The sequence below is a fragment of the Thalia democratica genome, chromosome 6 (genome assembly GCF_965202585.1).
Source record: "Thalia democratica chromosome 6, ktThaDemo2.hap1.1, whole genome shotgun sequence".
In the NCBI taxonomy this organism is placed as follows: domain Eukaryota; kingdom Metazoa; phylum Chordata; class Thaliacea; order Salpida; family Salpidae; genus Thalia; species Thalia democratica.
Window position 1 is genome coordinate 24,419,262 of NC_139170.1, and position 17,604 is coordinate 24,436,865.

The window sequence follows — 17,604 nt, forward strand, 5'->3', positions numbered from 1 at the left end:
GAGCGTTATCCAAAAAATTGAAAAATCATCAATAACTTTCTCGCTTTAAACCAACAAAAATAATCATCAACATACCTGAGGTACAATAATATATTTTTGAAAGCAGGAATAACTTTTAATTCAATATAGTTCATAAATATACTAGCCAATATTGGCCCCAAGGGGGATCCCATCTTGTTGTGAATAAAGGAATTAAAACTAAATGCCAGAAGTTGCATAAGTTCATTACCTTAATTGTAGATTTACTTATCTTATACAATGTATCAACACAAATTTAAATGCCCTCTTCCAACGGTACGTTAGTAAAAAGACTTTTAACGTCAAACGATGCAATTAACGTATTATTTTCCTCCATATCTCTATTTTCGTCAACGAACTTAAAGAAATCTTTTAAATAATATGCTGAAGTGTTTCAAAACTGGTTCAAGACTAGTTTAAAAACTTTGCCAATTTATGATGTGCTGAATTTACCAAAGATAAAATGGGCCTCAAAGGAATGTTTTCCTTATGAATTTTTAGTAACCCACACACATGTGGGGTAACTGACCCAACCGGTTTAATCAAATATAGATTCACTAATTTCATTCTTAGTTTTAAATAATATTTTTTTTCTATATTTCCTTAGGTTGATAAATTAAAAGTACATTTTGGTTGAATTAAAGTTTTTATTTAATTTATAGTTCAATAAAAATCAACCGCATAGATTTATACTGAATAAAAGGGACACCTACTCGCTATATTTATGATGATAAATTATCCATAACTTTTTCACTTTTGACCAACACAAATAGTCATTAACAATACCATTATATATTTCGAAGTATAAAAGCGTAAAACTTTTAATGCAATGTCAGTTCGTTAAATTTAAATACTTTACTTGTTGAAATCGAAGTCTTTTTAAAATAAATTTATCTTAATACTTTTTTTTTTCATCTATTTTTATAAAATAACTGAACAGGATGAAAAGCTTATATCAAAAATAAAATTTACAATTGCACTAATTTATATATTTATTTTTTAGTATGATAAAATTTAATGTCTTGTCCAACAACATTAATTTATAGTCGTTTTTAAACTGTTTTTACAGGACTGTTCTAAGAAAAGTAGTACACACTTAAAAATTTCAGTTATTTATTAAAATTTAAAATACTTTTTTATGGACTTTAAAATGAAAAGTACAGCTTAGTTAAATATATAATTTTTAATATATTAGATATAAATACACTATGGTAATTAAATTTTTTTTTGAGTTGTGACTATATAGCTAAAATACATCTTTAAACTAAAATAATAATAATAACTTACAATGAGTCATTTTCTTAAATAAAGAACAATAATTGCTTGTTCTTGAGGGTATGTAAAGCTTATTGAAGATTTGTTTATAGTTGTTTAATGCAAAAAGTTTTGATAATTCTAAATTATATTTACAATTACGAAAGCTATTTAAACCGAAGAAATAAAAGCTAAAAAAATATAGAAATATTATTAAAAATATATTTAACTGTTAAAACGGAAATTCTGACTAAAAGAATTTTCTAATTCTAAAGTTATAAAGTTAACAATTCCGAACTAATCTTGATAAAAAAATTAATCGAAATCACATCTTATAAATTGTCTGTAGAAATAAATTTGAGTTTAACAAAAGCGTCCATGTATTAAAAAAAAAATCAAAAATATAGAATATTAGAGTTAAATAAGATCTTATGCTTATTAAAGTCGTTATTATAACACAATACAACATTTATTAAAGTGATTTTAAGCGTCACCATAACATAAACCAGTTAATCTTAAAACCTTAATAACGTTGTTCTCAACTTTAAATTAGAGCATAAAGAAGAAAATAAAACCTATCTTATTTTTTAATATCTGAAAAACACTCAACCATCAAATCCTTACTTTAAACAACATTTTAAAACTAGAAGTCGTCATACTTCATATAAATTGCTTCATTTTCGCTTGTACACAATACAATGGAGTAGGAAACATCAATGGAGTTAACACCAGATCCGCAATCAGAAACTATTTCAGTTATTTGCATAGGAGAAGCGCTTAAGTCGCTTGAGTTAGTCTGTATTGAGTTTTTTATACTCGATGATACGTTAAGTCTTCTTACTGACTGATCACCTGAGCAAGTGTACATAAAATCCGGCGACTCTTGACTGAAACGGACTTCAGCAACTGTTTGAAGAATGCACAATTATCGAGATTAAAAAAAAAGATTCTAAAAACAAAACAAATTTTTGCTAAGTAAATCGAATAATTTGTCTTATTATATTTATGTAAGATACGAACTTTTCTATTTAGGATTAAACGTATAATAGAATAATGCTTCTTTAAAAATAAAGTGTAAGTTGTTTGTAGTTATGATCTTTCTATTTAAGTGCATCATGTTGTATTATTTAATTTAGATTGCCAAAATAGCTATAAAAGAGGTTGCCAAAGGTTTTTTGAAAATTTTTTCCAAGTTTTCTAAAGTTCTTTAATGTTTTTAAAAGTATAAGCTTTTAGTTCACTTTTAGTAAAAAGTTATATTAAACAGTAAGAAAATATTTAAAATATAATGTGATGCTACTTTTATTGCGTTTTATAATTCATAAAACTCTAATTGATCTTAAAAAAGTTATTGGATATGATAGATTTTTTGTATCTAATATAATTTTCATTATTTTACATCAAAAAACTAGGTTTTTCTAGTTTTTTTTTTTAATTTCCTGGTTGTTTTTGCATAATTTGACAAATTCAAGGTTTTTATGATTCCAGGATATTGGCAACATTGTATTAAATTTTATATTAATAAATTAAATATATTTTTTTACAAATTGCTGGTGTCGATCATACAATTATAAAACCTACATAATGGTTACAACACATCCAAATAAAACTTTTATCGGTTTATGATAAGTTTACAAACCATCAAACTGGTGGATCTGCAATTTAGCAACAGCTGCAACTGCCTTCCTAACATCAAAAACAGTAACACAACCGTCATCTCCACCGGCAACAACTATGTGTGATTGTGTTGGATGACGTGCTAGCGAGTTGAGCGATGACGTATCATCGCTGGTCATCTCAATTCTGTCGTGTCCACTACTGCGCAGATCGTGAAGACGTAGCTGACCGATTGTGTTGCACACGCAAACTTCGTTATTAGTCAGCCACTTGATTGCGTTTAAGGCGCAGCTATTTTTATCATCTACAATTAATATATTATGAAAGTCTTAAGACGTTATCAGTTAAACGATACAAAAAAATAATTTTTAAGCATATCAGTCAGTATAAATTCTTTTAACTTAAGAATCAAAGAATTTAAAACTTTTTAGAAACTAGAAAACAAATCGGACAAAGAGTTTAAAGTCGTAAACTTACGACTTTTAATTTTATTCCCTTCTTTACAAACAAAAAACTTAGTGAAAAATCATTAAACTAAGATGATCAACATAAAGGTTTGATTAAACAAAATTACTGTTTTATAATACTTAGCTCAATTTTTTTGACTTTATTACTTATATAGAATTTGATAGAAAACTCAGCGAAAAATCATTAAACTAAGATGATCAACATAAATGTTTGATTAAACTAAATTATTTCCAGGTTTAAAAAAAAGAAGTTTCTTGGTTCATTATAAGTATAAAATTAAACTTAACCTAAAATGCCGTTTTTTATAGTATAACAACATTGAAAATATACTGTAAAGCTACTTTAAATTTGTTTGTTACGTAATTAAAACAAATATTGTACAGAACTTTTTTTGTATCTAATCGAAATTTAGTTACTTTACATGTAAAGTTAGCTTAAAACTCCAGGTTTTTCTTCAGGTTTTCTTTTGTCATAATTGACAAATTCAAGACTTGTCCAGGATTTTAGGTTGTTTTGCAACCCTGCATATAATTAAAACAAAATTGAAATGTATTTATTACAATTTGTAAAAAACATTTATATTTAACTTGAATTCATTCCTGTGTTAAATCTGCTTTAGCCATATATTCAACTCAAAAAAATTATAAAATATAAAGTAATAATAATATATAAAAAACACAAAATAATAATCAAACTTTAAAAGTCATATATTTTAGGGATTATTTATGTACTTTGTAGATGTTCAGTAAAAATTGTTTAGACGTTGATTTACGTATTAATAAAAACGTTTTAAACGAACTGAACTAAAGTTTAACTCTTAACTAGGCCTTAGTCAACTGTAACTTTTAGTATTTTTTGATTTGATAATAAGTTAAATGGTTGTCACTGATCAAGCTGAGAAAAATTTCCTGACTTTTTACCAAAATTTTCCTGACTTTTCTAAATCAAACTCTTAAATCAAACTTATTCTAAAATACATAATCTAACACTTGAAACTATATAAAGCTTTCAATCTAATTTTAATACAGGTTAAAAACAACAGTTTTTTGCTGAATTCTATCATCAAACTTCCAGTAAATCACTTAAACCATCTGTGTATGATTGATGTTTGTAATAAACAGCCCTATCAGCAAAATAATTGTATTATAACCTTAAACACAGCTTGCCTGAAAAAAGACACAATTTTTTTAGCATTTCCTAGCATAAATGTATCTAGTAGATAAACAAACGACATATAAGGAACTTATACAATAAAAACCTTGAGTTAATAACGAACTTTTAGAACTAAAATCTTAAAACAATAACAAATTTTTACAGTTAAAACCTTGAAACAATAATAAACACATTTTTTTAGAATTTCCTAGCATAAATGTATCTAAATAAACGAAACGACTTATAGGGAACTTTTACAATTAAAAACTTAAATCAATAAGGAACTTTCACAACTCAAACCTTAAAACAATAACGAACTTTTACAGTTAAAACATTAAAACAATAACGAACAATCAAATGCTGTTTTTTTCAATGTATGTACTAAAAATTTTTTTCTCCGTTTTTTTATTAGCACTTCAACCTCTTCATCTAATGAAGATATGGTTTCCTTCATCTTTTCTGCATTCCGCTTCATTTTCTTGGCAGTTAAAATCATTTGCCTCATTTTATTTAAATCGCTCTCATCTGCTGCCCCTACACTTGTTGAAAATAATCTTTTCTCTAAATCAAGCCACAACTTGTGGGCTTCATTTTTTTAGGACTCATTTATTTTTACCTCCAATTCAGCTGCCTCTGATTCCTCCTCATCCTCCATCGCTTCCTGCCTTTGTTCTTTTAAAAATGCTTGATATCTGATAAAAAAAATCTATAAATAAATTATACTTAAACGAATTTTAATTATAAAATATTACTCTAACACTAAAACGTGACACTCTAAAAAATATAACATACCTTGGTCTTGCGGTAGCTACCGACATCTGCATATCTTTCGAGACGTTTACTTGAAAATGGTTCTAGTTTGTAAGCATACATGTAATCTTTAATTCTTCTTCTCACATTAACTTGTTACACATTTACTTGTTACATAAAATACTAAACTAACTGCTTAGTTATAAACAACTCAAATATTAAAAAAAAAAACTTTGATTCTAAAATTGTGCTAGATAAACTTTTGTGTATATATCACAGTTTCACTATGGAAGTGTCCTTGCTACAGATCATCAATACTAAAAAGCTAACAAAAACTGCTTGTTCAAGTAGGGTACTTGATCAATATGTTAATATAAAATTTTGCAGTACTATAAAGGGTATTTTATTAATTTATACCAGATGAGGGCATTGGAAATAAAATTAAATATTTTTGTAAATTTCTAGGAAAATTTTGGAAATTTTTTGACTTTAAAGGACTTTTAATTAATTCTTACCAATTGAAGGCTTTTGAATACAAGGAATTTTGTAAATTTAAAGTGACAAAATCTGACTTTTTTTAATTCTCTCAAATTTACTGACTTTTCCTGACTTTTTTTCAAAACCCCCAATTTTTTTTTCTGACTTTTGTCATTTTTTTTTTAATTTTTCCTGACATTTCCTGACCGAGTGGCAACCCTGCAAGTAAATATTTTTGTATTAACTTATTTAATTAACTACATAATTGTATTAATGATAACCTAAGATGTTGAAAATGTATAAGCCATTTTAACATAAGAACAACTTTAGCTTAGTATGTATATATTTCAATGGAAGAACAGAAAAATTTAGATTGTAAAATTTTAAAAAGACTACATGAACAGCGAAACGTCATAAGTCCATAAAGTATTTGCGTACAAAAACAGTTGTTTTGATTTTCCAATGGGCCTGCTTGTTTGGGTTTTAAGAATTTAAAGCCTTATTACGTGTATCTCATGAAGTAATTTTTCAAAATATGTTATATATAAAATAAGTACGCTTTAGTTTTGATTTTAAACAAAAAAATTTATTAACTAAACAGCTAGGGAGTAAATAGATAGGGTTGTATCAAAAACACTAGCTTTTACTAATCTAACTATTTTTGACAACCATAATAAAAATTTATACCGAAAAGAATACACAATGAGGTTGATATCAAATATTGTAATTAATTCAATTAACTTATCATTAGGAAGTGAAATAAATGACTTAATTCATTTATGAGTGGTAGATTGAAATGTTTTCAGTTTTATTATTAAATCTGGTAACAAAAATTGGTATTTTGATATTAAGCTTATAAGTTGTTAACATTGCAGTTCAGCTCTTATAAATTTGAAACTATGAAAAATATAAGAAACTTTATTTTTATATAATTCGTTATCTATCTTAAAAGTAAAATTTAAGTCAGTTAACAGTTACGCAATAACCATAAGTGAAAACTTTACTAGGTTTTTTTATTTTTCCGTCTGAATTTCAGTCGTAACCTTTATCAAGCTAATTTTTATTATTAATATATATTTTCTTCCAACAAAATACAACTTTTGAACAACCTTATAAAATAACTAGTTACGTTTTATACGAATATTTTAATAGAACTCAAAGTAAGCTGTAAAACTCTCATTATATTTGTTATTTATATTTTAGAACACTATTTAAAATAACGGTTTTGTACACCATATTGATTTAAGTACAATACCAAAATTTTTATAAAATGTGTTTAAAATAGTTTATACTAGGCGTTTTTTATTTACCAAAACTAAACTATGTATCATAACCAACATATTGAATGAATTGGATTGATACGTCCAGAGTGTAGAACATGAATTGCACCTGTTTCTCCACATGCTACAATACCTTCTCCGTAAACATCAACTCCACTACATCCACCAAACGACCCATATAAATTACTCCACTTTAATTCTTCCCTTAAATTCTAGGTATACATAATAAAATAACATTGGCTTTTCTTATTTATATAACTTAAAATCTGTTTTTTTTCAACTATTTGTATATAGTAAGTTTCCCATAAACCCTATGATACATAATTAATAAAAATTAATAGTTGAAAATTATCTAAGATAGACTCTATAATCTGTATTTTATGAAGTAAACTATAGTATATAAATTAAAAACAAAATAGTTAATTAATAAACTCTATTCGTTTTACCGTTGATTTTCAACATAATTCTAAAAAAGTTTTTATGAAATTATAAATTCTAAATGTTAGAGGAAATGTATTTTAGATGTTTAGTTTAAAATGTTAATGTTATAAATTATTAGGTAAACAACATTTTTTTAGTTTCACTTTAATTTTCCTAGTCATATCCTAATTTTTTAAAAGTTAAACCTTTTCAAATAAAGTAATAAGATTTTAAAACTAACAAAATTTCTGTCAAAAGTTAAATACGAGACAGATCCAGCAGATGTACTAGCAACAACTCCTTCGCTCTTGAAAAACAATAATTCAGTGATGTCTCCTGTTTAATACATGCTGTTGTTGGTCGTGTGAAGTTCATTATTTACTGTTTAATACAGTTTGCTGTTTATAGATTAAAATGTAATGTTTATTTACCTCCAATATTGAACGTTGAAACCAAATTAGGACTTTTATCTTCGAAATTTTCAACAAAAAATTCATCTTTAATACTTGAGTCTGCTTCTAAATGACTAATATTCCACAGTCCTAATGTATTTTGCTACAAAATATATTAACAATTTTAAAGCTAGCAAAAGTAAGGTTATTTATATAAAAAAATTAGTTGATATATTTAATAACCAAATATTCTCTGTAATTTTACAAATTTAAACTATAACTAATTATTAGTGATTAGGTTATTTATATAAAAAAATTAGTTGATATATTTAATAACCAAATATTCTCTGTAATTTTAGAAATTTAAACTTTAACTAATTATTAGTGATTTACCGGTCCTAGTATTCAGAATAGGATATAAAATAAAAATATTATTCAGATCCGAACGGGTCCTATTTTTAAAATACTAAGCGGATCTGGCTGAATCCTAAGGCTTTGGATTCAGTAGGTCCTTGAATATACTTTATTCGTTTTAGTTGTTTCTAACGAAATAACGTTTCAAAAAGGTAAAAGACATATTTGAGGGTTTTGTAACATATTTATAACTTTTTAGAGTTCATGATGAAGAGCAAAAAAGTTTCAGGCGTATTTTACATTAGTTTTAAAACTTACATTGTATATAAAAGGAAAACTTGAGTGATATATAGGATCTGGCTGAATTCAAATTTTAAGATAAAACCAGGCTCAGGATCCAACCTGATCATAATTTCAAAACAAGACTTGGATCCCAATCTGGCTGGATACTAATTCTAAAACAACATCCAGATTCAGATCAGGCAGGATACTAATGTTTTGGATCTAGTAGATAATTACTAATTACTTATTTACAGAATAAGAATAAAGAGCAGGGATTGTCAAACTATAGCCCACAATGTACTTTTCAGGAAAAATTATTCTTTTTAAAGACAATATAAATACTTTTTTGTGGTAAAAATTTACAATTAAGTTCATTACTTAATAACTATTAATTATAAATGCTATATCATGGTTGCCACTGATCAAACTGAGAAAAATTGCTTGCAGGTTGCATTGTTTACATGAAAAATTTCCATGGGCCACTGTTATTTATAACAGTTGTAGTAACCACTATAATTACAAATTGTAATTTATATCTTAAATGAAAGCTTGTACTTAAAGGCATACATTTGAAGACATTTTAACTGCTTTTGATGAGTTATGATGTAATAGTCACACTAAGTATGCATTATTTGTCTGTAAAATGGTAATTTTTAAAAAACTAAAAACCATGGCTGATTGATATAATTTATTATTTTCATTGTAAAATGAAACTTTGTAGTTATATTTACTTACCTTTAGAATTTAGGTGATGTGGTATGAATATTAAGGAGATACTTGATGTGACAATTTATTTACTTATAAATGTTTAAAAAAAACTTCAAATAATTATTCACGAATAAAAACAAACAATATGAATAATTAAAAAATGCTTAACTATTCAAAATTTAAAGTTAATTGTTTGCTTATAAAGATCCTAACAAGACAATTTCGGTGGAATATATAATAAAAAATTAAACAGTATTCTTTCTTTATTAATCTAAAAAATGTTTCTGTGTGTTAACAAGTTAACAAACTTCAACAAGTTGTGTAAAAAAATAAATACTGTAAGGAAAGAATAGAAGCTAAAGTAGGTGTATATATGTGTTTACTAAAAATAAATTAATTACTATAGATTATTGTAGATTAATGGTTAGTAATAGATACGATATACAATATTAAATCGGACTGTTATAAAACTATATAATATTTGTAATTATAAAATCTAAAATTATGATAAAGTAATATAAAATATAAAAAAGAATTAACAAATCAAAACATAAACCACTCACATGAAATTTGAAGAAACACTAATTCATAAAACTAAATGGTGATTTAGTATTTGACAAAGTATTTAATATTTAATAATATTATATTGTTTTAAATTTATCGCATTTAACATGATATATTAAATCTGTCATTTACTACAATAATCTATAGTAATTAATCTTAGTTTTAAAAAACACATATATACACCTACTTTAGCTTCTATTCTTTCCTTACATTATTTTTTAATGGTTCTGTTGGAGGGGAAAGGGTCTTAATTGCATGAGGTTACTAAATTGCCCGAGAACAATAGTGCAAGTGTGCACGAAGACGATTTTGCACTAAGGGTCAATTTTTTACAAGTTTCATTTTTGCACAAGAGTAAAAAAAAAAGAAAAATAATTTAATAAAAAAAAAATAAATAAAAATAACCGACCACGGGTAAGGGGTAACAGTGATAGTAAAAACAAAAACAAAAAAAAGTATAAAAAACAAAAAAACTATCTTACCAACAGAGGGTAAGGGTTAAGGGTTACAGTGATAGTAAATATAAAAAAACAAAATTAATAAAAAAATAAAAAAATTCTGCTCATGTAAAATTGTCTCCCTGCAAAATTTTCTGCTCGTGTAAAAGTGTCTTTGTGCAAAAAGGACCCTTTATGCAATTTTATCGCCTTGTGCAAAAGTGTCTTTGTGCAATTTTGTATACTCGTGCAATTTTGACAGCTACCCTTGTTGGAGTGTGTTAACTTGTTAATACACAGAAACATGTGTTAGTTTGATAAATAAAAAGTACTGTTTAAGTTTGATAAATAAAAAGTACTGTTTAAGTTTTATATTAATTAAAAAGTCATACTTTCTCTAGGAAATATCATGCTATACTACATTAAACATGAAATGATCGCAAAATAAAGAACACTTCAAAGTAAAACGAACATTGCACTGCATCATTTAGTATTAACATTTAATAGTAATGCAAAATGATTAATACTATTAAAAGTAATAATTAAAATAACCGACACATGATTGATAAAATCTAATGGACTATTTGTTTGCAATAATAAGGTCAACATAATATTATTAAACATGAAAAAACTATCTATTATTTGTCTTTAAATATATCCTTATACTAATTAAGCTATTTTGATATAACTTCTCAATAAAAAAGTAATAGATAATGCAAAATTAACAGTAATGCAAAATGATTAATACTATTAAAAGTAATAATTAAAATAACCGACACATGATTGATACAATCTAATGGACTATTTGTTTGCAATAATAAGGTCAACATAATATTATTAAACATGAAAAAACTATCTATTATTTGTCTTTAAATATATCCTTATACTAATTAAGCTATTTTGATATAACTTCTCAATAAAAAAGTAATAGATGTTTCATTATAAACATTCCATTCCCCATCAAATTTACAACAAAGTTTTAATATCAACTGCATTAGATTGAAAATAACCAGATATAAGTTATGTACAGTTATTTCTTATCTGTTTTGCCGTCAAGCGTTGGTTCCCAATCTTTGCCACTGCTACTCGCTTTCCAAATCTGGCAAGATACGTTTAAGATTATAAGTTATTTGTTAGGAGTCTTACCAGTTCGTCCTTAGTTAATAAGTTAAGCTCAGTAGCACGTGGTAGATTTGACAAACAAAACTTTTCAAATCAATATTCTCTACCTGTTTAGAAATCAAATACTTGGGCGGCATGAAGACACATCTTGTTAAGAATTTTAGTAAACCTGTGTTCATGATAAATTGCAAGCAGCTAAGCTTTGTTTTCTGTCTTCATAATGTAATCAAAGAGATATGCTTGACTTATACTGTGCACTGACTTTTCATGGCTTATCTAATTTAATATGAATAAAATTGCACATCCAGTTTTTTTTTTTTTCCTCGCAAAAATAGTTTGGACAAAAAACTGTTGGATTCAAATGTTGATGCTTTTTTGAAAGTCTAACTTTTTCAGCCAAAACTGTCAAATTAGAGCGGTCAAACGCCTCCACTGGATGTGCCAGTTATTCTATAGTATAATTTTAAAAAGTACTAGTCATTTTGCAGTACTGTGAAGTGTACATGTGTAAATGATACAGTGATAGTACAGATAAATACTCGTTCGATAAATATTATATATATATTTAATCTTAATCTTTATTTTGCAATTATTAGTTTAATGTTTAATACATTACAGTACTATTTCACTAGATTTTTTTTTTACTTTTTAATATTTCATTTTTTAGTTCTATTCCAATTTAATAATTGTTTAAAGTTTTTTTAACATTTATAACTAAATTAATTATTGCATAAACATCTCCTTAATAAACATAGCATACCACATCACCTAAATTCTAAAGGTAAGTAAATATAATTATGAAGTTTTATTTTAAAATAGAAATAATAAATCAGACTAAACAACCAGCTCAGTTTTTAATTTTTCAAAAATTACCATTTTAAAGACAAATATCGCATATCATGTGTGATCATGATGACATAATTCATTAAAAGCAGTTGAAATTTCATTAAATGTATGCCTTAAGTATAAGCTTGTATTTCAAAAATAAATTCCAATTTTAGGACATGTAAAAGTCACTTATCTGTTAAACTCAAAAAATAGATAAGCATGTGATTTTTGGGGGTCAAATAAGTTTTTCGGGCAGCAATTTTTGATTATGAAGAAACTTTTTTAGATTCTTCTTTATGAAACCAAAATACATCTAATCACATAGTTTTATGCGTCCAGCAAACATTACGCAAATAAACCCTACCCCTAGTTTAATTGTAGTATTTTATACAGTCAAACTATGTTTACATACAGAAATTGACAAATAAATAACAAGTATAACTTTTATGCATAAAGTTGTAATACAGTCACCTTTAGCAAATCTACGCACATTGCGTCCACAGCAAAAGTGCATAACAAAACAATAGAACGTAACTATACGAGAGGTAGCAAGTATATGTACTATCCTGACTGTTTTCTTATAAAGCATTTGATTAAATACAAATTGTAGACTTAACTACTTTTTTGTTTACAAAAATAGTTTTCATTCAATTTGTAAATGTATGTGAAAATTTTTTAATAAAAATTATTTATGTGTATGTTAAAAAATTATTTTTTTTACTTTGTTCCATGCCCAACTAAAATTAAACTTGTCTTTCATATCTTTCTAATATAAATATTTTTTCTAATAGCATGCAAGAAAAGTTTAATCTAGATTAGGCAAGGAACAAAGTAACTAAAAATAAGAGATTTGTTTACTAAGAAAACCAAATAAGATTTGTGTAATATGTATGCATGTTTTTTATTAATATTATTGCCCCACTTTGTTGGAAAGTTTCTTCTGGGCTGCTTTTTTAGATATGTATTGATTGCGTTGTGTACTTTCATTGTTGTTAGTAATGCTTGTTAGTCAAACATAATTTTTTAATTATTTTATTTCAAACTGCTCTTAATTACCAAAATTCAAGGTACACTGAGGCACAATTAAATATTTATTCAACCGCCAAGGAACATAATTTTACAAAGCTAAATATATAAAAAAATAAAGATGAGTTAGTATTTAAAATTATATACAAAAAATTAAATATATTGTGAACTCAATACACAAAAACAACTTACAATATTAAAGATTCTTCAAAATATTTTTCCTTGGAATTTTAAAACGAGTAACAAAAGGAGTCCGTAACCAAACAAGTGCGTAGATTCGCGAAAGGTGACTATCACTCAACTTATATAATTTTACTTGATAATTTAATTCAAAATATTGATAAATCTACAAAAACATTATTTTAATTCAAACTTTAATATCTTTTAATGAATAAATCAAAAATAGAAACAAAAAAACTAGTATTAGAATAAAAATAATACGAAGCCTCTTACTTCTTCATTAGTAGTACCAGTTACAAACATTTCTGGTTTTTCAAGTGAGCATTTATGTGGTTTCCATCTAATTTTGTTAATGTTTTGAGAGACATAGTTCACTAGGTCCACCATATTTATAGTATTTTAATAATGTTTATGAGAGATTGTTAGTTCAAAATGCCTTTAAATATATTTACTAGAATTATTAAAAACTATTCATAACAGTAGAACAATATTCTTTAAATTCAACTATCAAAGTGACAAAACTAAATATTTTTATTTTAAACACGTGTATAAAAGATTTAAATATTTAACATGTATCAGTAGTAAATGGTATACAGAAGACTATATTTTAATTTCATTAGATTTTTTACTTTAAGATATTAAATAAAAATTTGTAACTATTTTTCGTTGAACAATTTAAACTTTGTTTGTTTACTATTTCAAGTTTAAAGTTATCGAAAATTATGAACAAAAATTTAACTTAAAATAGTTACAATTAGTTAATTTAAAATTTAAACCTCTAATAAACCTAATAAATCTGTAGTTTCATTTAGGTTTGCAGAGTTAGCTTTTATACTTAACATCTTTAAAATTTTAAACCCACTCAAATTAGAATGATCTTTTGCTAAATGATAAGAAACTCCTTCTTGATTTACATATACATAAGGTAGTCTTAAAACCCATAAAGAATTGTGACGCAATTGAATATCCTCTTTACATGGATAAAACATAGGTGCATCAGATGACAAATCAGGTACAACTCTTGGTTTAATAGAAACCTTTATTGATTGATTGTTAGGAATAGCAATATAAATTCTCATTAGCTGACCTAACAATGGTTTCCCTGACCTCGTGTTTATAGGGCTTGGGGCATATAAGGGCATTTCTTTTTCAAGCAGAGATTTTATTAGATTCTTGTTTAATCCTGTGTAGTTTTTATGAACTTTATTTGGTGCAGAACAAATAAATCTATGACCTCTGCTAGTTTCATATTCATAACCTACATATACTTTACAAACTTCTCTTGGAGTGGTAAGTTTTGCTTCTCTATTTTTTTTAATTGTTTTAGATGATTCCCCAGGAGCTGGCCAGTTTTCAGTTTTTGAGTTTTCTGTGCTTTCAACAATAACTTCACAGGGTAATAAAAAGTTAGAATCTTTAAGAAAACCAGGCATTTCAAGTCCAACCAAAGGATTGTAAGAAGAATAAGGTGATATTCTTATAAGACTCCAAGATGAATATAAAGGTAGAACACCATCATCAGTTTGTGAATTCAGCATACCATTTGTAAAACTATTTTTGGCAACTTTAACATCCTCAAAAGAGCTTATGGAGTACTTACTACTTTGTGAATGTTGGCTTAAATCATTACCATAGTCACTAAGACTTCCATCTCCATCTTCAGATAACTTAAAATCAGTATTACAGTTAATACTTTTAATATCTTGACTTTCTTTATGAGTTGTACTTTGTTCAAGTGAAAGTAAGTCTTGTCCAAAATAGCTTTCAAGCTCATTTTTAACTTGTTTGTTTGATAACTGTAGTTTAGAATTTATCAACTGATCATCTTTTATTAAACTCATACTTTTAAAATCAGGAGGTACTGTAGTTTTTTTTTCTGTAATGACAGCTTTAGACACCTTATCATTTTTGATAAAATTACTGGATTTTTGATTGCTGTAAGTAGAAAATAAATAAATATCACTACTTATAATTGGTTGAGTCTTTTGACTTAATAAGCTGTAAAAGTCAAAATTTGCCTCTTTTAGAGTAAAGGGATCTTCTCTTTGGAACTGTACTCTTCCACAATTACTAGAAGCAAGAGATCTTGACCTAGAACAATGATTCATAGTAGGTAGGTTATTTAGAGACAAAGGTTTTGATGATGGAAGCTGATGAAATCTATGAACACAATGACGGCCGGTTAGTGACTTGACTTCACAAAGTCTTCTTCCGTCATTCCAATAAGCATCACATTCATCATACAAAATTTTTTCATACTTACTTCGAGCTGGACCTCTGGCATGAGTATTGTAAAACTCAAGAGCTTGTTGAAGTTGATTGTTATGAACTTTACTGGTGTAATGTGAAGGTAAATTACTTTGGTAAGTACTAGTCCCAATCCTTAAAAATTTGTTACAGTTTGTTTCACTAAAGTGTGTTTCTGGATCAATTTTAGCTTGCATGTGATTCACAACTTCACTTACTTTATTAGAAATTTCTTTGTCTTTTACATCTAAGTTTTTCGCAATTGGGTCCATACCTAAATCAAAAAACAACTTATATAAATTTTGAGCAGTTATAATCCAATTTTTTAAAATAGGTAATTCAAAGTTAGGAGGTACAGCATTACAATTATTATTGTCATCAAATCCTTCATTTTTATGAACTGCATCTACATGAGGTTTAATAAAACTATATATTAAATTCTCATTCTCAATATTGTTAGTTTCATCCATAAGACTACTGTTGATACATGATTCAAACTCTCTATTTTCCCAATCCTTCCATTTTGCTGGGTCACTGTAAAGTAATTCATGTGCTTTTGATATATTTTTAGAATTTCTGTGTTTTGTACTAGACTCTTTCAATAGAAATAGTATACTTTTAATTGGATCACTGTTATTTTTGACATCATTATACTGATTTGTCATTATATGACAAAACATTAAGTTTAATGGTACAGTAAACAAGTTGTTTGTAGCAACATTCCCTAATACTCTACTATTCCGAAAAATACGCCAAATCTGGTCTTCTAATCTTATTTGAAATCTTGCCAAAGTAGAATGTTGTGTTAATCTTTTTTTATCTCCAAAACTCTTATTTTCTGATTTTAGCTGACTAGAGCTAAGATGACATCTAAAAAACACAAAAAGAATTCTAGGTGGACAAGGTCTACCGTTTACCCACCAATCTCTACCAACAGGACATTCTTTTAAAACTTCTTTGATTGCTGTTTGTAATTTAGTTCTCACAAAGTTTACATGTTTAAATAACCTATCATAACTTATATCAAATGTAGACACTGGATGAATAAGTAAAATAAAATGAGTAACAGAAAACAAAAACACTAGGGCAAGAACAATTTGCATGTCTTTAGTTTTGAAAAACTTATGAAACTCTGTTGGATTGTTGTTAAATGTCTTTAACTTGTTTACTTTAGCACATGCTTCAGCTAACATGCTAGTATCAAACACTGTAGTAAGATGCAAGTAAAAAATACGCTTTTTGTTGTCATAAAACCCCTCTATATGGGGCTTAAAGTCAAGTTCTTTTTCTTTAGAATCGAATTTATTGGTATTTTTAAAAGGAGAATAGGGCTTGAAAATATTAGTGTGAATCAATTCGTTTATAACTAAATTTTTTGTACAATGTCCAAAAGAAGATTTACCAAACACTCCAACAACACAAACTTCATCATTTTTTAATTCATCTTGTAAATTATCCAAAAATGGAAAATTCCAAACTTTTTCAAAGCACATAATTAATATCTAAATTATACCTGCAAAAAACTAACAAATACTACAACAATTTAGCGTATAATTTTTTTTTTATTTAATTATAAAATTTAACTATTTTTCACAACAGTTTAGCAAGTCAACTATTAAGCATAACAGGAAAAAAAGCAAACCTGCATGAGCAAAAACTATCCTGAATTACATTAAGGCCATAGGGGGGTCCATTTTGTTTTTTACAACTTGATCTTATTTTGTAGAATTTAATCTGAGCTATCAGACACTTTTAACCGCTTAAAAAAACTTAAAGTAACTTTTGAGATATAAGCGATCAAAGAAAGGGCGTTCAATAGGTTCCTTATGGAAGGCGAAAACTAAAAATGCAAAAAAAGACTATTTCACTAAAAATCTATCTCCTCCTTCATTTTTTGAGTAATCTTTCTCAATTTTTTACAGAATGTGTATCATTAAACTTTAAAGAGATCTATTGTAGAATTTTTTTAATTTTGAGTAAAAAAAAAATTATTGTCAAAAAACTACCCTTTTTTTAGTTTTTTGTGGA

The 17,604-nt window shown here is 26.5% G+C and overlaps 2 protein-coding genes across 2 annotated transcripts; both read right to left on the reverse strand.

The window, feature by feature from the left end:
• Positions 1 to 1,614: 1,614 nt before the first annotated feature.
• LOC145837954 (nucleoporin Nup43-like) lies at positions 1,615 to 13,762 on the reverse strand. The gene is made up of 6 exons (XM_082945448.1): positions 13,603 to 13,762; positions 7,868 to 7,991; positions 7,678 to 7,772; positions 7,075 to 7,228; positions 2,912 to 3,193; positions 1,615 to 2,178 (listed from the first exon to the last, which is right to left on the reverse strand). Exons 1-6 carry the CDS (start codon positions 13,714 to 13,716, stop codon positions 1,916 to 1,918), a joined length of 1,032 nt encoding a protein of 343 aa, XP_082801574.1. The 5' UTR covers positions 13,717 to 13,762; the 3' UTR covers positions 1,615 to 1,915.
• Positions 13,763 to 14,088: 326 nt separating this feature from the next.
• On the reverse strand, positions 14,089 to 17,078 carry LOC145837882 (nonsense-mediated mRNA decay factor SMG8-like). The gene has a single exon (XM_082945365.1). The coding sequence runs from the start codon at positions 17,067 to 17,069 to the stop codon at positions 14,100 to 14,102; it is 2,970 nt and encodes a 989-aa protein (XP_082801491.1). The 5' UTR covers positions 17,070 to 17,078; the 3' UTR covers positions 14,089 to 14,099.
• Positions 17,079 to 17,604: the final 526 nt, after the last annotated feature.

What these genes read in the sequence shown, in the direction of transcription:
- LOC145837954 (XM_082945448.1), bottom strand. Translation starts at nt 13,716, where the DNA reads ATGGTGGACCTAGTGAACTATGTCTCTCAAAACATTAACAAAATTAGA. An exon ending in CTGGTACTACTAATGAAGAA is followed by an intron (nt 7,992 to 13,602) that starts GTAAGAGGCTTC and finishes TATATTTTGTAG; the next exon opens with CAAAATACATTAGGACTGTG. An exon ending in GCAGATCCACCAGTTTGATG is followed by an intron (nt 2,179 to 2,911) that starts GTTTGTAAACTT and finishes TTCTTCAAACAG; the next exon opens with TTGCTGAAGTCCGTTTCAGT.
- LOC145837882 (XM_082945365.1), bottom strand. Translation starts at nt 17,069, where the DNA reads ATGTGCTTTGAAAAAGTTTGGAATTTTCCATTTTTGGATAATTTACAA.